The sequence below is a fragment of the Mandrillus leucophaeus genome, unplaced genomic scaffold (genome assembly GCF_000951045.1).
Source record: "Mandrillus leucophaeus isolate KB7577 unplaced genomic scaffold, Mleu.le_1.0 Scaffold33, whole genome shotgun sequence".
Taxonomy (NCBI): domain Eukaryota; kingdom Metazoa; phylum Chordata; class Mammalia; order Primates; family Cercopithecidae; genus Mandrillus; species Mandrillus leucophaeus.
In genome coordinates, this window is record NW_012103476.1 from 2,610,629 (window position 1) to 2,630,020 (window position 19,392).

The 19,392-nt window shown below is 34.8% G+C and overlaps 1 protein-coding gene across 1 annotated transcript in view; it reads left to right on the plus strand.

The window, feature by feature from the left end:
• Positions 1-19,392, plus strand: part of NCAM2 (neural cell adhesion molecule 2) — a 422,844-nt gene that overhangs the window by 295,742 nt on the left and 107,710 nt on the right. Inside the window, exons 12-13 of the mRNA XM_011988436.1 lie at positions 1,914-2,010; positions 14,803-14,976. Coding sequence (XP_011843826.1) covers positions 1,914-2,010; positions 14,803-14,976 — 271 coding nt within the window. The remainder of the gene's footprint in view (positions 1-1,913; positions 2,011-14,802; positions 14,977-19,392) is intronic.

Consider the following 19,392-nt stretch of genomic DNA (forward strand, 5'->3'; position numbering starts at 1 on the left):
GGTATGCCTGTATTTAAATATGAAGAAATAGTTTTATCAGTAGATGTTTCTAGTAGATGTTTATCAGTAAATGTTTACCAGTAGATGTTTCTTGATTAATATTTTCAATGCTTTGCACTTTTTAAACATTTAAATATTTTTACTTGATGTTTTATAATATACCCTTGTCATCTTATATTTTCATACAATTATGTAACATTTCATTGTGCTGGGTTTAAGTGTAAAACCACTATTGGACTTTGGTTTTATGTTGCTTTCCTAGAATACATCAAATAAGCTTCAGGGTACATGATTTGGCCAGATTATATCTAGAGCATGTGTGTGGATGTGTGTGTGTGTGTGTGTGTGTGTATGTGTATGTGTGTGTGAATCTATGCCATGATGGGTGTTTTCTTTATTTATTAAGCATACAACATGATAAAAGATTCCTTATTTAAGATAAACTTTTATCTGTTGATAGCTGAATTCCCAAGAACACCACCAAAAAAAAAAAAGAATTGAGCTTTTAAGCAATTGTTCCAATGAAAATGGCTCTACTTAAATTATTAATCTTAAGGAGCTGTGTAATAGTCACGTTTCTTTGTTGTGGCTATCCTGTCTTGGCATTGTATTGATTCAGTGAACACATTCTTCTCTGTTGAATTTGCAAATAACTTTCTCATATGCATGTAGAATAAGAATTTTTGGTTAAATCCATTTCTCATTGGAACAATTAGTTTAGCGTTAAATTAGCCTTGCTTATTAAAAGCTACACATAAGAAAAAGGAATATTTTAATCACTTAGCAGTAATTATGTAAGAGCTGTTACAAATGCTAAGCTCATTCCTATGATTGTTTCTAGATGGACAGCTGACTAGAAAATGAATGACACAGCTTTTCTGTACTCTTTCAGAATTATCATCTTCAATGGACCTCAAAATTGCACTCTTAGTTAATAGCCTCCCATTACCACAAAATCATTTTTCCCTCTTTTGGGATAGAGTTGAAATTAACAGCAACTCTTGTAAGCATATTCTCTCTTAATAATAGTTACAGAGATTGAAAATTATATCTATTACTATCATCAAATCTCTTATCTAAATTGATACTTCAGAATTTCTGTACATTAGAATTACAGGGTTTGTCTCAGTGTTCACCAATAGAATCCCTAAAGGTTAACTTAATTATGGATTTCAAATGTGTAAGGATAGAGGTCAGCTATTTTCTACCTAGACTGAAAAAAGAATGATAGGAATTGAACAGAAATGCAGGCAAGATACTGTTATTAGATAGCGAGAAAAAGTACCTGTCTATAAGTATTGTTGCAAAGAGCAACATTTTCTTGCACAATATGTTCCTGGAAAGATTTCTTTAAGAATGATCCTTCCTCCTTCATTACTATTATATGTTCAATAACTCAAAACAGGGAGAGAAATATCACATATTTGGAGCCTTTCTTGAACTTTGAAACAAACTGGTCTGAGGCCAAAACGTAGAAAACAGTTAACAATGCTTTTATTACAAGCTTCCTGTTTTCAAGTTTACACCTACATTGACTGCAAACTATATATATATATATACACACACACACACATTTCAAACTGTGTGTGTACTACTTTCTGAGCTTTACATATATGTAGATCTATTGGTTTTGCTATTTAATAGATACATCAAAGTGGTGCCATTTGTTTACTTAATGAATTAATAGATAAATTCTGATTTGCCTAGTCCTATGGATATTATAGGCCCATGGATACATCATAAAAGGATTTATATTATTTAGTAATGCTTACTTGATAAAGAAAATTAAAAATATATGGTAAGGAGTTGTTGGGTAAAAAAATGAAACGTGAAAGTGGTAGTCATACTGGGGTTTATTTTAAAACTTCTGTGATGTTTTAGAATTGTAACTTTTGTTATTATAATTATTTCAGATTGCACCTACATCTGACAATGACTTTGGACGCTATAATTGCACAGCCACTAATCGCATAGGAACAAGATTTCAAGAATACATTCTTGCTTTGGCTGGTAAGTGTAGCACAATACTTTGTGAGATCTCACACAATATTTCTGAAAGCAAAAGAAAATTTCAGTTGATAAAGTAGTCTCATTTATATGTGGGAGATAAAACAATGGATCTCTTGGAGGTATCTGGTAGACTGTGGTTACCAGAGGCTTGATAGTGTATTGGGAAGGAGGGTATACAGAGGGGTTACTCGAGGAGCACAAAACTACAGTTGATTACAAAGAATAAGATATACTGTTCAGTAGTACAATAGGGCTATAATAGTTAGCAATGAGTTATTGTATATTTCAGAATAGAAGGATAGATTTGGAATGTTCCAAACACAAAGAAATGACAAATGTGTGAAAGAACAGACATGCCAGTTACTCAGATTTGATCATTATATGTTGTCTGCTTATATCAAATTGTCACATGTTCCCTGTAAATATGTTCAACAATTTTGCATCCATAAAAATTTCCCAAAACCTTAGACTTCAGCGTGTCTATAAGAAAAATATGAACTTCCAAAAAGTGGGTGTCGTGTAATTTTAAATGTTAGCAAAAATATCTTCTACATTTTTATAAGTAACAATAGAGATTGCTTCATTGTGTCTGCTATACAGTGAGCACACAGAATGTATTTACTCATCAAGACTGACTTTAAACCTTGATTCGAATCCCTCCAACTTTAAAATTGAGATATCTGTGAAAGAAATAGAGAACATATGTTTTAAGAAATTAAATTATATTTCAAGTAAAGACAGAATCCTGACAAAAAAATTACAAATCAAAACACTCTGAGAAAAAATGAACTGTAATTGATATATATTAAACTTTTAGTCTTGAAAGTACAAATAGCTATCTTACTTCTGAAGGAAAATAGAAAATTGAAGGTTACATAAATGTGGCGAAAATGTTTTATTTTGTGTGTGTGTATATATATATATGTTAATATTCTAGTTTTACCTCTAAAGCTTAAAGATATAGAAATACTAACAGATAGAATAAAAAATTCATGAAAACCAGAAAGCTAGATATTGTTTACTTATTTATAAAATTTGCCACTATGTTTTACAAGACTGGTGAGGAATCCTAAAATACATTTTAAAAAATAGTTTATAGGCCGGGCGCGGTAGCTCACACCTATAATCCCAGCACTTTGGGAGGCCGAGGCGGGCGGATCACGAGGTCAGGAGATCTAGACCATCCTGGCTGATATGGTGAACCCCCGTCTCTACTAAAAATACAAAAAAAAAAATTAGCCTGGCGTGGTGGCGGGTGCCTGTAAGTCCCAGCTACTCAGGAGGCTAAGGGAGGAGAATTGCTTGAAACTGGGAGGCGGAGGTTGCAGTGAGCCGAGATCGCACCACTGCACTCCAGTCTGGGCGATAGTGCAAGACTCCATCTCAAAAAAAAAAAAAGTTTATATAGCTCAAATGGAAAAAATGTGATTTACAGTCTTCTAAGAGTAAGTAAAGTAATATCAGAAAATTATTGTAATATTATATTTTAACAGACTTAAAAGCTTCTGTAAAGAAATTTTAAAACCTTTTCAGGTAGAGATTTTATCTATAACTTTAATTTTATATTAAATTCAGAAAGATGTTCATTTTTACTGCTATATAGATATATTGTAAATATTAATGTCATTAATCATAAAGGCCACGAAGGGAAATTTTTAAGCTAATAATGTCAAATTATTATTTAACTTAGATAAGCTGCTATTCTCCAATTCAAATTTTACCGCATTGATAGAGAAGGGAGAAAAGAGATTACATGGAAAGAATTGACGGAAGAAGGCAGGGAGAAAAAAAATCAAGATGAGAGTTTAGAAATGTGAAGAAACTGTTATACAAGCAAATTAAATTATAAGAAAATGAAATGTGCTAAGTCTCACCAAAATGCATTGATAATAAATTGAAGAATCAACTATACTAATAAGAAGCATTCACTACTCAAATTAATTCCAAGCCTTTGGAAATTATGCAACTTTTATTTAAATTAGTATATAATTTTATAAATAATTAGATATAGGATCAATATATGTGTATATATATGTATATATAATGTTATTAATATTGATCCAGTATTGTATATTGCTATTTTATAAATAATGTGTTTTTCCATTAGGTACAACTTAATAAATGACCAGAATTTTTGGGAGGGTGTATTAATACTTGGTATTTAAAACATTATGTTGATTAGGTTTAAATAATTCCATGAAATTCACAGGTAATGTTTAATGTGCACGCACCTTCATATCTCATGATACTTACTGCAATATTGTTCATTGAAAAATATATTTTACTCCTATCCTTCTGGTGAATATATTAAATTAGAGAGTTTTCTTCTGTCCAACCATAATAAAAATTAAAGTTTTGCATTAAAGCTGAGTTAGAAAATATTGGAAAACTTTTTTGAATATTATTCTGCAATTCTGCTAATATTCCAAACTTTATACAATTCCAGGCTAAGAATTTGTTTTAGAAGAAGGTGGATTCAATTGAAATTGTAATGAAGATCTAAAAATGATTCACTCAGCCTTAGATAGGAAACATACATTTAAACATCAACATTTATAAATACGATTTATGTTATGGGACTGTTCTTTAATACTAATATTTGGTAGAAAACTTAATCTGTCCTGCAGCATCCAAACACTGAAACTGTACTGTGATTTTAAATAAGATGTAAGATATATATACATAAAAAATATAAATATTTCCAAATATATGAAGCTACCACAGTTCAAGATTTCATTGGCTTATTTGCCTTGTAAAAGGTCAAGATTATTTGGCATATGGTATTTTATAGTGTAACAGAATACCTTACTTCCAAAGGGAATAAATTAAGAGCCAAAATTTAGTGTGAAATTTTTGTACACATTCAGTGGTAATATAGGAAAAATTTACTTTTTCAGCGTTCAAAAATCTTTTTACTTTTTCCTCCCATTTGTCCTCCCTTCCTTCTTACTTCCTTACATTTTCCCTTTTTAATAATTCAGCCCTACATCGGAACGAGGTAGGCATCTGTGTGGGAGTAGGGTGAAGCACAGAAGCCTGGCATGGGGTGTCAAAGCCTGAGCAGAGTGAATGGAGTGGAAGGCGTGTTGCAGGGGTCCAGTGTTGCGATCCAGGCAGGGTAAAAAGAGTGCCCACGTGCCAAGACAGAAACAGCAACCCAAAGAGGCTTGTTGGAGGCCATTCACCTAAGTGAAATAATTCAAAAACAGAAATTCAAATACTGCATGTTCTCACTTGTAAGTGGGAGCAAAACAGTGTGTACACACATGGAAAAATAGACACTGGAAACTTCCAAAGGTGGGATGCTGGGAGAGAGATGAAGACTGAAACATTACTTGTTGGGTGCAATGTTCAATATTCAGGTGATGGACACACTAAAAGCCCAAACTTTACTAGTACGTAATATGTGATTGTAACAAAACCCCCTAAACCTATAAAAATAATATAAAAATGAAGTATTTTTGAAATGGAAATAAAATAAGTATATATGTTTGGTTTAAGTCAGATAACCCTAAGCAAGGACTTTCCATTAAACTCTGACTTCCTATTAATGAGCAAGAGTTGGTGTAGTCTTCTTTTACCTATCTCCTCTGTCTTTAGAAAATTGGGGAAAAAAATGTAATCTTTCTATGTTGTTATCGAAATATGAAATATTCCACGTACATGCTTGATAATTTTGTTTTCTTAACTTTTAATCAAAATATTAACTAGAAATATAGGAGAGACAAATATGTATATGTTTTAAGACTTCACCATAAATTTGGTTTTTAAAATGTACCTCCTAGGTGTTGATCCTGCTTTCTAGTGGGAAACATTCTCTGTTTGGATTGAAGTACATATCTTGAATCAAATTAAAGTTATACAGCACGTAAGGCTAAATAAAAGTTTGACCATATAGTGTTATTTGTTCCTTACAGTTTTCTACTTCCAAAAGATGATTATCTGAAAAGGCATTCTGTATATTTATATGCATGTGTATTATTTCTTTTTTTGAAAAATAGTTGCCCTACATTTTAAATATTATTATCAAGTACTTGATAATATATTATTATCAAGTACTCAATAATTTATTATCGAGTAATTGATAATATAATATTATCAATATATTTCATTTATATATTTTTAAATTTCTTAATTCATTTCATCATTGTTATATTTTTTAACTGTTGAACTTTTTTATATTACACCTTAATCCTAAATATAATAATCCCAACTTTGTTTCATTAATTGATGCACCTTTTTGATAAAGTCACCTTCTCCTGGGCAATGTGATGGGAGGGACTTGGCTGTAAGCTGTCATCAGGTAGTATGTCCAGCCCCTGGGGAATGAGAGCCTCAGCTCTCTAAGAGTTTCTGTGCAGTCATTCCAAGATTTACCTAATAACAGTATTGTGACAACTAAGTGAGTTAATGCATTCAAATAACCAGCACATGGCAAGTATTCAACAAATATTAGGTAGGTATTATTATGGCATAATTATAGTTCTTATTGGTCACTTTTCTTTTAGATAGAAGTCAGTACCTTGATGCCTCTTTAGTTATTATACATAAATCTAGACATCAAGGACCAAGGCATAGTAAAATGAGATAATGACCTTACTTATTCTGAACATTATACTTCTATTAAATAATATAAAATTCATTTGACTTTTGTCATTTTTTTCCATTTAGGAGCTCGTCCTACTGATTTTTTACACAAACTGCTATTAAGAGAGGTCTCTGATACTGTGCTTCACAATTCATTTTTTTAACCTCAGTTCAGGACTCTATACTTACCCCTATTAAATCTCATCTTGTCAGTTTTGACTCACTTTTTAACCTACTGAAACCCTGTCAAATTCAATATTCTAGCTCTTTTTTTCAGGATTGATTTAAGTCACAAGTACAGTACCGTGAAGCACTCATCTGTATTTTCACCAAAGTCAGGATAAGCCTGTGTCAGTCGTCCTTGAGAACAGAGATCTGCTTACAGGTTAAACTGGATTAATTGAATAGAATTCTAAAGATATGGAATTACAGCTGATCTACTGGTCCGTGTACCTAGATTTTATCTTAGCCAGACCCATGCTCCATAACACTTCAAAGCATGTTAAAATTAGTTCATTTGGTATCACCCTTTCTTCACCTAAATATAATGCCAGGTTTCTTTAACATAATCAGTTTTATGATCTAGCCTGGAAAAGTCTACATCTTGATTTTTTTTTTTTTTAGAACTCATTAAGCAAACAGTGATATTCAGAAACTATTCATAACATATTCTTGATTTTTCTCATTCTCATATTGTTATGAAGAAAAGGAAATCAGGATAACTTGACATTATTTTCAGAGAATCCATGTTTGCATCAATGCCTAATCACTTTTTAATTCATTCACTCAAAAAATAGTGAATTTCTAGTAGGTGCCAGACATTGTTCTAGATCTTAGGAATCTGAAGATAAATAATGTATGGAATCTGGTCTTTACCCATAAGTTAGAGTTCAAAAGATATAAGGTTGCTGTAGAAATGCGAATCAAAGGTTTGGGAGAATAAAAATGAATTCTGACTGGAGTTCTTGGAAAAGGCTCTCAAAAGGTGTCAACTTTTGAATTGAGTCTGAAAGAGGGAGTAGAAACAGGTCCAGAGAAGAAGAAAGGGAAAGACTGAAAGAAACATCAAGGTTACACTTGTACATAGGCACTATGTTCTGAAAGGATAGGTACTGTTAATGAGTAAGGCATTTAATGAAAGACTGGAAGGGTATATTGTGTGAGAAGACCCATGTTGGTAATGTGAATAGAGAGGTAGAGAGAAATTAAGTTATAGATCTTAAAAGCATTCATCATGTTGGCAGGGCAAGGTGGCTTATGCCTGTAATACAAGCACTTTGGGAAGCCGAGGCGGGCGAATCATCTAAGGTCAGGAGTTTGAGACCAGCCTGGTCAACATGTTGAAGCCCCGTCTCTAATAAAATACAAAAACAACAACATCAAAAAAATTAGCCAGGTGTGGTGGTGAGTGCCTGTAATTCCAGTGACTCAGGAGGCTGAAGCAGGATAATTGCTTGAACCCAGGAGGCGGAGGTGGCAGTGTGAGCCAAAATCATGCCATTGCACTCCAGCCTGGGCGACAAAAGCGAGACTCGTCCTCCTCCTCCTCAAATAATAATAATAATAATTCATCATGTTTACATTCTGTCTGGTATACAATGAGGGATTCTATGGAGAATATTAGAGGTAAAAATGGGAAAATCAAGATCAGATCTCTGGACTACTTCAGTTTAATCCATGGACTTGTAAGGACAAAAAAATAAAAGAAATTTTTCAGGGAGATAGTGTATCTACTTTGAAGGATAAATGTAAATATAATTGGTGAATTACTGTGAAAAAAAATCTAAATAATAATTTGGATTTGGCAGTTGGTAAAAACTAGGTGAGTAGTGAAATGAGAAGGAATTTACAGCATTCAGATGTATTGCAGGTGGGCTATAATATTATATTAAGCTCACAATTTTTCTTGCTGTATTCTGGATGCTATAGCAAAATATATTAGACTCTGTAATGTATTACCAACATAAATATATTGCTCACAGTTCTAGAGGCTGGGAAATTCAAGATCAAGGCACCATCAGATTTGGGTTTTGGTGCGCGTTGAATAACCGAATTGTTTTTTATAGATGGTGCCTTCTGTGTGTCCTTACATAGTGAAAGGGACAAACATGCTTCATTCAGCCTCTTTTATGGGGGCACTAATTTTATTCATGAGGGTGGATGTCTCATGACTTTATTACATCCCAAAAGACCCCAACTCTTAATAATATATTCAACATATAAAATTTGGAGGGAAGCCAGCATTCAAACCACAGCATAATCGAAACAAGAAAAATGTATATAAAACCTTATGGAAGTAAGGTAGTCACTCAAAACAGAAGTAGATGGACCTATCTCAGCATAGAAGTCCCTGAGTTGCAAACAATTATGGTGACACTGCATGTAACAGTGTTACTGGATCTAGTAAATTCAGTTACTTATGTTCCAATTCTTTTAGTATTTGAGACTTTTACCAGATAGAAATTGATGAGGAAATCAAGCAGAAACTGATTTATTATAAAGAACAAACTGGTTATAAAATCACTGGAAAGGCAGAGAAAAGACCAAAGATAGCCACCAATATTCTACCTTCAAGGTCACAAAATAGCATAAGCGTGGTCCACATGTGAGGTCTGCAATGACTAACTAGAGGTCAGGGAGCCCTGCTGCCAGGTTACCCCTCAGCTGATAATCACAGCCACAGCACTCCAGAAACTGGATGAATAGGCTGCTGAGTGGGAGTTCAGATGCTTCCCTCATTCATATCTGCAGAGCTTCTTGTCCATGTGCACCTCCTGAGAAAAGTGGGACTGACATTCACACCCCTCCGGCAATTCCAAACTATATACACGTGCTTTTCATTCTAGGTTCACTACAGGAAACTTAGAACCATAGCAGCAAGTAAGTCTAGGAAATGAAGATTTTAGCCTGTAATTTCTTATGATGAACAGGAGTATCTGAAATCATAGAATTTGAATCTGTGTGTTAATAGAAAAATATCTAGGATACAGTTTAAAACACCATTCTGAAATAATATTCATGATAGCGCTTCCTTTTGAAAGAGGGTTTACAAAAATCAGACTCTTCAGATTCCTGGATCTAAGTTCAGCAACACCACAGCCTCATATGTGGAAAAAGAGCACAGTTAGTGACTATGAACCATGCATGCTAGGAGACCAAATTCTCAGAAATAAAGATGTTGGGGCAGAAATTAGAAATAATCTATTGAAACACAGCAACGAGGAACAAAGGAAGAGTATGTTTCCTGAGAAGAAGGTGGGATTGAAAAAAAAAAAAGAGATCTTTATAATTCATAGTAATAACACTGAGAAGAAAGAATAAAATTCCAAAGAAGAAGAAAAAGGAAGAGAAGAGCTATCTGATAAAAGAAGAGCTATCTGATAAAAAAATGGAGAAGACAAAAGGAAAAGACATGTCATTCACAGATGGAGGGTTTAGTCTTGGAAAATGAGAAGATAGACTTCCATTATCAGTTAATCAAGAGGTGATAGCTCTCCAAGACATTGATTACATTGAAGCATTACTCACTGTAGCCAAGATAGCCAAGATATAAAGATGTACAGCATGATCTCACTTACATGTGGAATTCTAAAACAGTGGAACTAATAGAAACAGAGAGAAAAATGGTAGTTGCCAGGGGCTGGGGAGTGGGAGAAATGGGAAGGTGTTGGACAAAGATTAAAAAGTTTCGGTTATGCAAGATGAAGAACTTCTGGGAGTTTAATATACACAAGTTCATTCAGTGACACCAGAGATTGTATCCATCTGACTCCTAGGTCATGGCACCAACTCCTTGCCATTACACAGCTCAAAAACTTCTGAGCTGAACATTGGTGTTGTACCCATTACCTACCATTTGACTAAAACATTGATACATGTCAATGGATACAAAAGTATGTAATAGAAGGAGGCTGATGATCAGGGAGGGATAGAAAGCGTACAATGACTGACATTTGCTAAGAATTTTAATGTATTCTAGAGTCTAAGTGCTCAACATTACTTGATATTTCCAACAACACTAGCAGCAGTACTATTCTTATCTCCATTCGAGAGGGAAAACTACTGCAGTGTGAAAAGATTAAGTGACTTGTCCAAGGCTATAGTTGACGAAAGTGGCAAGGCCAGGCCTTGAATCCATAGACTCCCAGGACATACATATCTAGTCTTTTAATCCAACAGTTTACCAGCACCATTAGAGATGAAGAGAAAGGGTAACTAAACAAATAAGTATTTGCACAATTGGTTTTCTATTCATTTATTCATTCATTGAGTGGTGAATGGTATTCATCAATTTTTGGGATATAAGATGCTAGGAAATAGTTTAGAAAAATATGGTAACAATGAAGGGATAACAGTGTGTGAAACTGAGCATCCGATGAGCCTCAGTTGAAATATTAAGCTGTGTCTGAAAGTCTTTTAGAATAGATCCGTATCTTTGCATATACCTAGTGCGTTAGATAAGCCAGGATCCTGAGCATGAGACTGAAAAGACCGAGACTAATGTTGTAATGAAAATGAAGCTCCTGAATACCATTCCCAGGAAAGTGATATGATCAGAGTGGTTCTTTACAAAGATTGATTTTGCATTTGCATGCCTCATGCATTGATGTTTTTATTGGACATCCAGTAGAAAAGGAAGCCAAGAGCCACTAATGGCATTACAGGAAAAGTCAGAAAGGGCCAGGGCTTGGGAGGTAACAGAGGAAATGGGAAGGAAGAAATAGATACAAGAATTATAATGCAGGAATTATTAAAATAGTGTTTGACTGATTGTGATGTATATGATAGATAGGAATCAAGGGTGAAGGCAATTCCAGAACAATCCAGAAAGTGAAGAGAAGAATTAGAGATGTTGATTCTAGGCACATCTGACACGATTCACTTAGACATGTTCTGTATCTTTGTATATTATTTTTCATTACTGAAATATTTAATTCATCAACTATTTCCTGAGAACTTAGTATATTGCAGTCACTTTGTTCTATGTTACATGTATCTATATGTATAAATGGATGTGTGTGAATGTGTGTTTTTAAAATGTTCTCTCTTTCCTCAAGAAACTTAAAATTTAGTAGTCAGTTGACAGTTGGACTTACAAAACCAAAATGTAAAAAATGTTTAGAAAGACAATGAAAGTCATAAGCATGCTTTTGCTTTAGAAGAAATAATAGAAATAAGAGGTCAGTGGAAAATCATATGAATGAAAGGCTACAGTAAGTGTCAGCAGATCTGAAAATGGACTGTATAGTTAGAAGAGACAAGCCACTGGCCCATGTTTTGATGATAGTGGCTTTGCGCTGAAAGAAAAAAAAGTCTCTTCTTTCTCTGCAGGTGCACCATGTCAGGGTGCACAGTTGGTGAACGGTGCAACTTCTGCAGTCAGAGTAAAAACAATCATGTTTATACTATATATTCAAAGATGGAAGCCCAAGAGGATAATATCTCCCCCTCATTCCCCAGAATATACTGCCTTCACTTTTGACACATATCCCCAAACTGGAGTGTAATGCCTATGACATCCAACTTAGACCTAATGTACATTAGGGAGTCAGCCTCTCAGCACAGATTGAAGAATTGGCATTTTTTAAGGGGATCCGTGTGCATTTGTTTGCCTTTCTTCTGTACTTTGGATCAAACTTACAAGTAAATTTTGGATCAAACCTACAGCTGAAAAGACATGCAGATTAACCTGGAGATTAAGGAAACATGAAAATTATTAGAATATTTGAAGGACTAAAAACATTATTTAGATATCTTAAAATTTGTATTTCCAGATGTGATTTTAATAGTTCTAAGACTTTTGGATGCATCAGAATTCTACACATGTGTTTTTGAACCTTAGAGTTGTAACATAATGTACTTCTTAGGCTCTCTAAATAATTTACAGTTACTCATTAGAATTGAAATATACACTGTGGCATTTCTTTACAGTATTCACATATAAAAGGCCTTAAAGCTGTTCTCCTGGCTTTTGCCCAGTATTATTTATAAGGCATATTTTTATGTGACCTACAGTGACCTTTTTTAACTCTAGCAAATAAAGTACATTTGACTTTTGAATGCCATATGACATTTTTGTTTTTATTTTTATTTGTATCTATTTATTTTTGAGATAGAGTCTCTCTCTGTTGCCCAGGCTGGATTTGCAGTGGCGTGATCTCAGCTCACTGCAACTTCCGCCTCCTGGGTTCAAGTGATTCTCCTGCCTCAGCCTCCCAAACAGCTGGGATCACAGGCACACTCCACCACGCCCAGCTAATTTTTGTATTTTTGTGAAAAGAGGGTTTCACTATGTTGAACAGGCTGGTCTCAAACTCCTGACCTCAAGTAATCTGCCCACCTCGGCTTCCAAAGTGCTGAGATTACAGGTGTAAGCCATCATGCCTGGCCCCAACTGCAGATTTTTATGTAAATGTTTGACTGATATAAGAATTGAAACTCACAGGTACTGCATATTTATCAGTCAAGTTTTATATATATATATATGTGTGTGTATATATGTGTGTGTGTGTGTATATATATATGTATAGTTTATAAAGGACAGGAATTTAATTGACTCACAGTTCTGCGTTCCTGGGGAGGCCTCAGGAAACTTACAATTATGGTGAAAGGCAAAGGAGAAGCAGGCACCTTCTTCACGGGGCAGCAGGACAGAGTGAGTGCCAGCAGGGGACATGCCAGACCTTTATAAAACCCGGAAATGCCAGACCGTTTATAAAACCATCAGATCTCGTGAGACTCATTCATTATCATGAGAGCAGCATGGAGAAACCGCCCCCATGATTCAGTTACCTCCACCTGGTTCCACCCTTAACACATGGGGATTATGGGAATTAAAATTCAAGATGAGGCTGGGTGCGGCGGCTCACACCTGCAATCCCAGCACTTTGGAAGGCCGAGGTGGGTGGATCACGACGTTAAAAGTTCGAGACCATCCTGGCCAACATGGTGAAACCCCGTCCCTACTAAAAATAGAAAAATTAGCCCGGCATGGTGGTGCGCACCTGTAGTCCCAACTACTCGGGAGGCTGAGGCAGGAGAATGGTGTGAACCTGGGGAGGCTGAGGTTGCAGTGAGTCAAGATTGCGCCACTGCACTCCAGCCTGACCACGGAGCAAGATTCTGTCTCAAAATAAAAAAAAATAAATAAAATAAAAAAATTCAAGGTGAGATTTGTGTGGGGACACAGTGCCAAATCATATGATATACATATATTTGTATGTTTTACATATATATTTTATATATATATATATATATATTCCCTCTCTGAAAAAACTTATATTTGTTTTTTTTCCTAAGTTTAAGATTATTTCAGATGTGATAGGAATAAAAGAGGAAGAGGTTCATAGAGAAATTAACGTTAATGTGTCTCTAAATCTTGATGTTTCTGGAGTAGAGTTTTCAACTGTATCCTCATTGGAATTTTTTTCTTCTAATTCTGCCTGCTCTGCCTTTGAGATAATTCTTCTGAAATAATTTTTTATATTACACACTAAATTAAATGTCCACCTAAGATACCTTATGGAACTTGAAATAATGTAAGTAGTGGATAGATTAAAATAAAACAAGAAGGATTTTATAGCTATTTTGAAAATATGGGAATAAGATTTTAATATCTCAACCAAAGGTTTAATTTAATTGGATAATATATAAATGAAATTAGACCTAAAAGTTTATAGTCTTATTTAATTCATAATACTGACATTTTTCTCGAAACTTAGCACTTACCTGTAATTTAATAATATAATTGTGGTGAATGCAAAGAAAATACATTTTGTATTTTCACAAGGTACCATTCATTATTTATGGTGATGGTTGAATAACTGATTTATGTATTCTAACATTTTAACTACCCTCTTTATCTCTCTTATTTTTTTCTTTTAAACACACACAAGATCATTTTCCTGGACCTCAATAAAATGTTTATATTGTATAGAAAATGCAGAAGTAACATATTCCCTCAATAATTGAAGTGTGATTTTCATTTTACTGTGTATTTTCTGTGGTAATAAAAATTGACTCGGGCATACTTTCTTGTAATTTCAAAAGAACATTCAGGTGTTTATGGAAGTTCTGTAACTCAAACATATTACGTGATGCAGGTAGCAATTTTCCTTCACTCCTAGTTCTCATAACACCATAAGCCTTAATAACGGCCATTCCCATTCCCTTGGTTATGTTTTCTTTCTATTTGTTTGTCCATAGATGTGCCATCCAGTCCCTATGGAGTGAAGATCATAGAGCTGTCACAGACCACAGCCAAGGTTTCTTTCAACAAACCGGACTCCCATGGAGGTGTGCCTATTCATCACTATCAAGTGGATGTCAAAGAAGTAGCGTCAGAAATCTGGAAAATTGTACGCTCCCATGGAGTTCAAAGTGAGTCAGCAATTTCAAAATGTGTTGATTACTTCAAGCTGATCTTCAGTATACCTGTATGATTAGCTTTTTCGATTTCCTCCAACATTTTCTTTTCTTTTAATAAAGTGGTGTTGGGAAGATATTTCCTGTGCCCCATTCTTCTTGATAATAACTCTAATACAGAGTGAATAGTTTCCATGTTCAGTAAAAATGAAAGAGCTTAGTAGAATCAGCAGAGTTCAATTCTGGAGGAAAAAGTCATTTTAAAAAAGCTCGTTGGTGGAAAGGCAATTGCTCACATACTAGATATGATGGCTGGATTTTATGAAATGTATGCTTATGTTTCATTTATTAATATTGCTCTCAAAAATAGGTGTGAAAATGATACTGCAAAATGTAGGTGCTTTCTATACTTATGAAGCCATCTATAAAAATCTGTGGAATTTCATATATTGTTTACTTTTTTTATTTTTATATTTTTCACTTTTATATTTCTATTAAAAATTAATTCACAGAGCTTCTTTTCACTTACATAAAATGTCATCATCTTATGAAAATGTAGTTTGTTTTCTCATTAGGAAGAGACAAAATGAAAGCAGGAAATAATAAGAAATTACCAGTTTTTGCCTCTGTTTTTTAAGACACAGAACCATATTGAGTGTTCCGAAAGAGTAGCATAAAATAGTGAGAAAATTCATTATCTCATTCATTATCATGAGATAATGCTCCATAGGTCTGTTCTATGAGGATCCTACCTTGACCCTAACACATATGGTGTGAGGGTTCAGTAAAAAGCAAGAGCCTTCCTGAGAAGGAAAGAGGGAACCAATTCTAGTGAACATAGAGAGAAAGCAAATGAAATCATCCTGGTATCCTCTGTGTTGACCCTGCTTTATCAGTTTTCACTGAGAGTAACTACGGGTTTTTGATAGAAGTATCAGAAACATTAATCAGTCATCTGTCATGTACCATACACTTCAAATAATGTCCTCAAGCTGATGAACTCACATTATTTCTTTTAATTATGAAATACTTGGATTATATTATCTGTGTGCGTTGTGTGGTTTAGGAGAGATTTATAAAGACAGTGCCCCAAAACAATGAGTGAGACGAAGGACTATAGTTTTTTAAAAAAATATATTAACCTGGATGCAGGAATATTGTGCTACTTTAAATTTTGTTTTGTTTTATTTTATTAAAGAGATAAAAAGGAGGGTGGTAGGTGAAAAATAGAAAGAAAAAATACATTATTTCTTAAACTGCATAAAACTCAGTGTTTGTGCTCAAGCACAAGTGTGCAGAAAATTAATATTAAGTCTGAATATTATAGAAATTGAACACAGCACAACAGTGCTGCCCCACTCTATCCCTGCCAAACCCAGGAAAAGGTTAATAGGCTCCCTCCGGACTTCTTGCAAAGGTGCAGCACTATGGAGAATTTATAGTGCCCTTGGTATGGCCAAGTTGATCAAGGTAAAAATCCTGACATTGTATCTCATGTATCCCTCTGTCACATGCAGATCACTATGTTTATAAAACTGAAATATAATAACAAAGCACATTGGTTACTTTACAATGAGAAATAACTATCACAGAAATTAGAACATTCAGAGTCTATGTAAGTACATACTTTATCTGTTGGTACATTATGAAGATATGAAATGAGAGTCAGAAACTTGTTTGGTGAGTCTAGAATCTGAACTAGGGAAGTTGTGTGAATAGAATGTTTAATGGCTTCAGACTGGGACAGTTTAAAGCTTGCCAATGAGAATAAAATACTCAAAAGTCTTGTGGCTAGGGATTTCTCACTTTGATTTGAGGGAAATGACTGCCTTAATACTTTTTTACTGTTTCCATTGTTGATTCATCTTGCATAGGTATGTGAATGAGCACCTTAAAATCAAGTTACAGTTGACCCGGTGCGCAGTGGGTCACGCCTGTAATCCCAGCACTTTTGGGAGGCCGAGGCAGGCGGATCCCAAGGTCAGGAGATCGAGACCATCCTGGCTAACACAGTGAAACCCGGTCTCTACTGAAAATAGAAAAATTAGCCGGGCGTGGTGGCGGGAGCCTGTAGTCCCAGCTACTTGGGAGGCTGAGGCAGGAGAATGGCGTTAACCCGGGAGGCGGAGCTTGCAGTGAGCCAAGATCGCGCCACCACACTCCAGCCTGGGCAACAGAGCAAGACTGTCTAAAAAAAAAAAAAAAAAAAAAAAAAATCAGGTTATACTATGTAATCAAACCATTGTATGATTTCAACTCAGTGTAGTATAAACATGATTTTTAAGTTTGACTACTAATTTAAGCCTTCTTTTTGATTCTTCCTTTCAGTTATTAAATAATATATTTGGCTGACACTGTAGATATATTATCATCTTCAAGTATTAGGAAAAAAACAGTTCATTATTGGTGGTATAGTGGTGAGCCTAGCTGCCTTCCAGAATAAACAGTTCAGCCATGCAGTTTAAAACTTATAATAATGTTTAATTTTGCCTTCACATTGTCTCTAATCTCCATGAAAGACAGACCTCAACCTGGGGAGCTTAATGGTGACAAGAATTACATCATGTCTTGGGAAGGTGAAAGAGATCAAATAGCTCTTATGTTTCTGGTGCTGTGGAACTCATTGGGCTGTTGCTGTCACCTGCCTTCTGTGGGACAGGCATCTAAGTACCTGCCCCTTGGGCATGTGTGACTGGACTGAAAGCACACTAGAAGGCTTTTTGGGCATAGAATATTCTTCATGGGGTGCTGCTTAGCTTGAGCTCTTTAGACACTTCCTCACCCTTTACTTCAGCAGGATTTCTTGTAAGTGTGAATGTCACCCACTAACGTTATGCAATACCCACTTGACCAAGAGAAATATTCCACATTTCTCACTTAGCTAAGATGTAAGAAACTGCATTACTTTGCAGCTGATCTCTTTCTCCAGTTTTTCTTTTTCCTCATTTTAAAGAGACATAGTAGATGAATTCCTGTGGATAAACAGAAGTCCACATTGAGATGCAATTATCAAATCTCTCATCTCTTGTGCCAAAAAATTCATGGGTTCTGTTCACCTCTTGGACTTACCTTCACTTACTGGGAGGGAAGCATCACTGCACTTTCTTCTGGGAGGAAGACTTACTAGTTTCTTCAGTGGATTTTTTTCTCCCCCTAGTTTTCTTCTTACATTGCGGGGAGTGGGAAGGACAGGGGGCATGGGAGTTGACTCTCAAGGCTGGGGTTGCAAACCCAGTTTAGCATCTTCTTCTTTAACTCTGCAGGAGGTGCCTGACCTCTTCTCAAATGTTTACTGTCTGATGTATTTTTTCTTCTCTCTATGAATTGTCTCAGTTGAAAATGCCAGCACTACAGAAACATGCCTGCTCAATTTCCATACACTTTCTTATGGCTGTGCTGGTGCTATTCTTTCTACTTGAGATTAAGAGTACCTATGTAATGGGATTTATTTATTGCTGCATTTACACTTTATATCTCAAATGATGATGTGATCTCATTTTATCTATAAAATCATGTTTTGGGGAAAACCAAGTTTTTAGGGATTTCTTAGTGTAGACTCCATATTTGTATAGCAGGCATGAATGTAAATATGTAATTATAAGAGCACCATAAATGCAATGAGTACCCAGGGAAAGAAGCTGAGAAATTCCATTGGGACCACTTCTAACATTGTACGATATGTGTGTCTGGCACTTATTCTTTCTTTAGCAAAGAGGTGTGTTATTTTGTAATGGTATAGTAAAGATAGTCATCAGAATAATATGAATTTTGCTGATAGAAATATGAAATGTGATGTTAATAAGCATAATTATATTTACTGTAAATTGACAGCAATGGTTTGATTATTGAAACGTGTAACATAGTTTTGACTTAAACGTTCTACTTTAATCAAACATATTTTTGTTGTGTTTCTGTGATTTCAGTGAGTCACTATGTCCTTTAAAGTAACATTTCAACCTTACTCACATTTTCCCATCTGACTGACTTAGGTCCTTTTAACATTTCTCAGAAGTATTGTTTTACCCTGAACCACCTACAACATGCTTTCATAATCAGTCCTTGAAAGTGCCCTCACAGTAAAATTCCCTCTTCCTTCAGAATGACTGACTGCCAAGTGACACTGAATTTCAGATATTATATTGTATATAGTACATATTTTAATATATAACTTATTATATTTTATAGTACTCCTCTTACATCATAACTCTGAAGTATTTTTTCTCCTAGTTTATAAGCTCCATGAGTGGACCTCGTATGCCTTGTTTATGTCATTATTTCAAGTACCAAAAGCATATTAGGGTAGAAGGAATATTGAAATTTGGTGGAGGTGGGAGAATGGAAAGGATTATTTTATAGCACCTCTGACTGGGTCTTAAGTGAATCCATTATACATCCCCTTCCAATAAATATGTGTCTACAGAAGCAACTCTT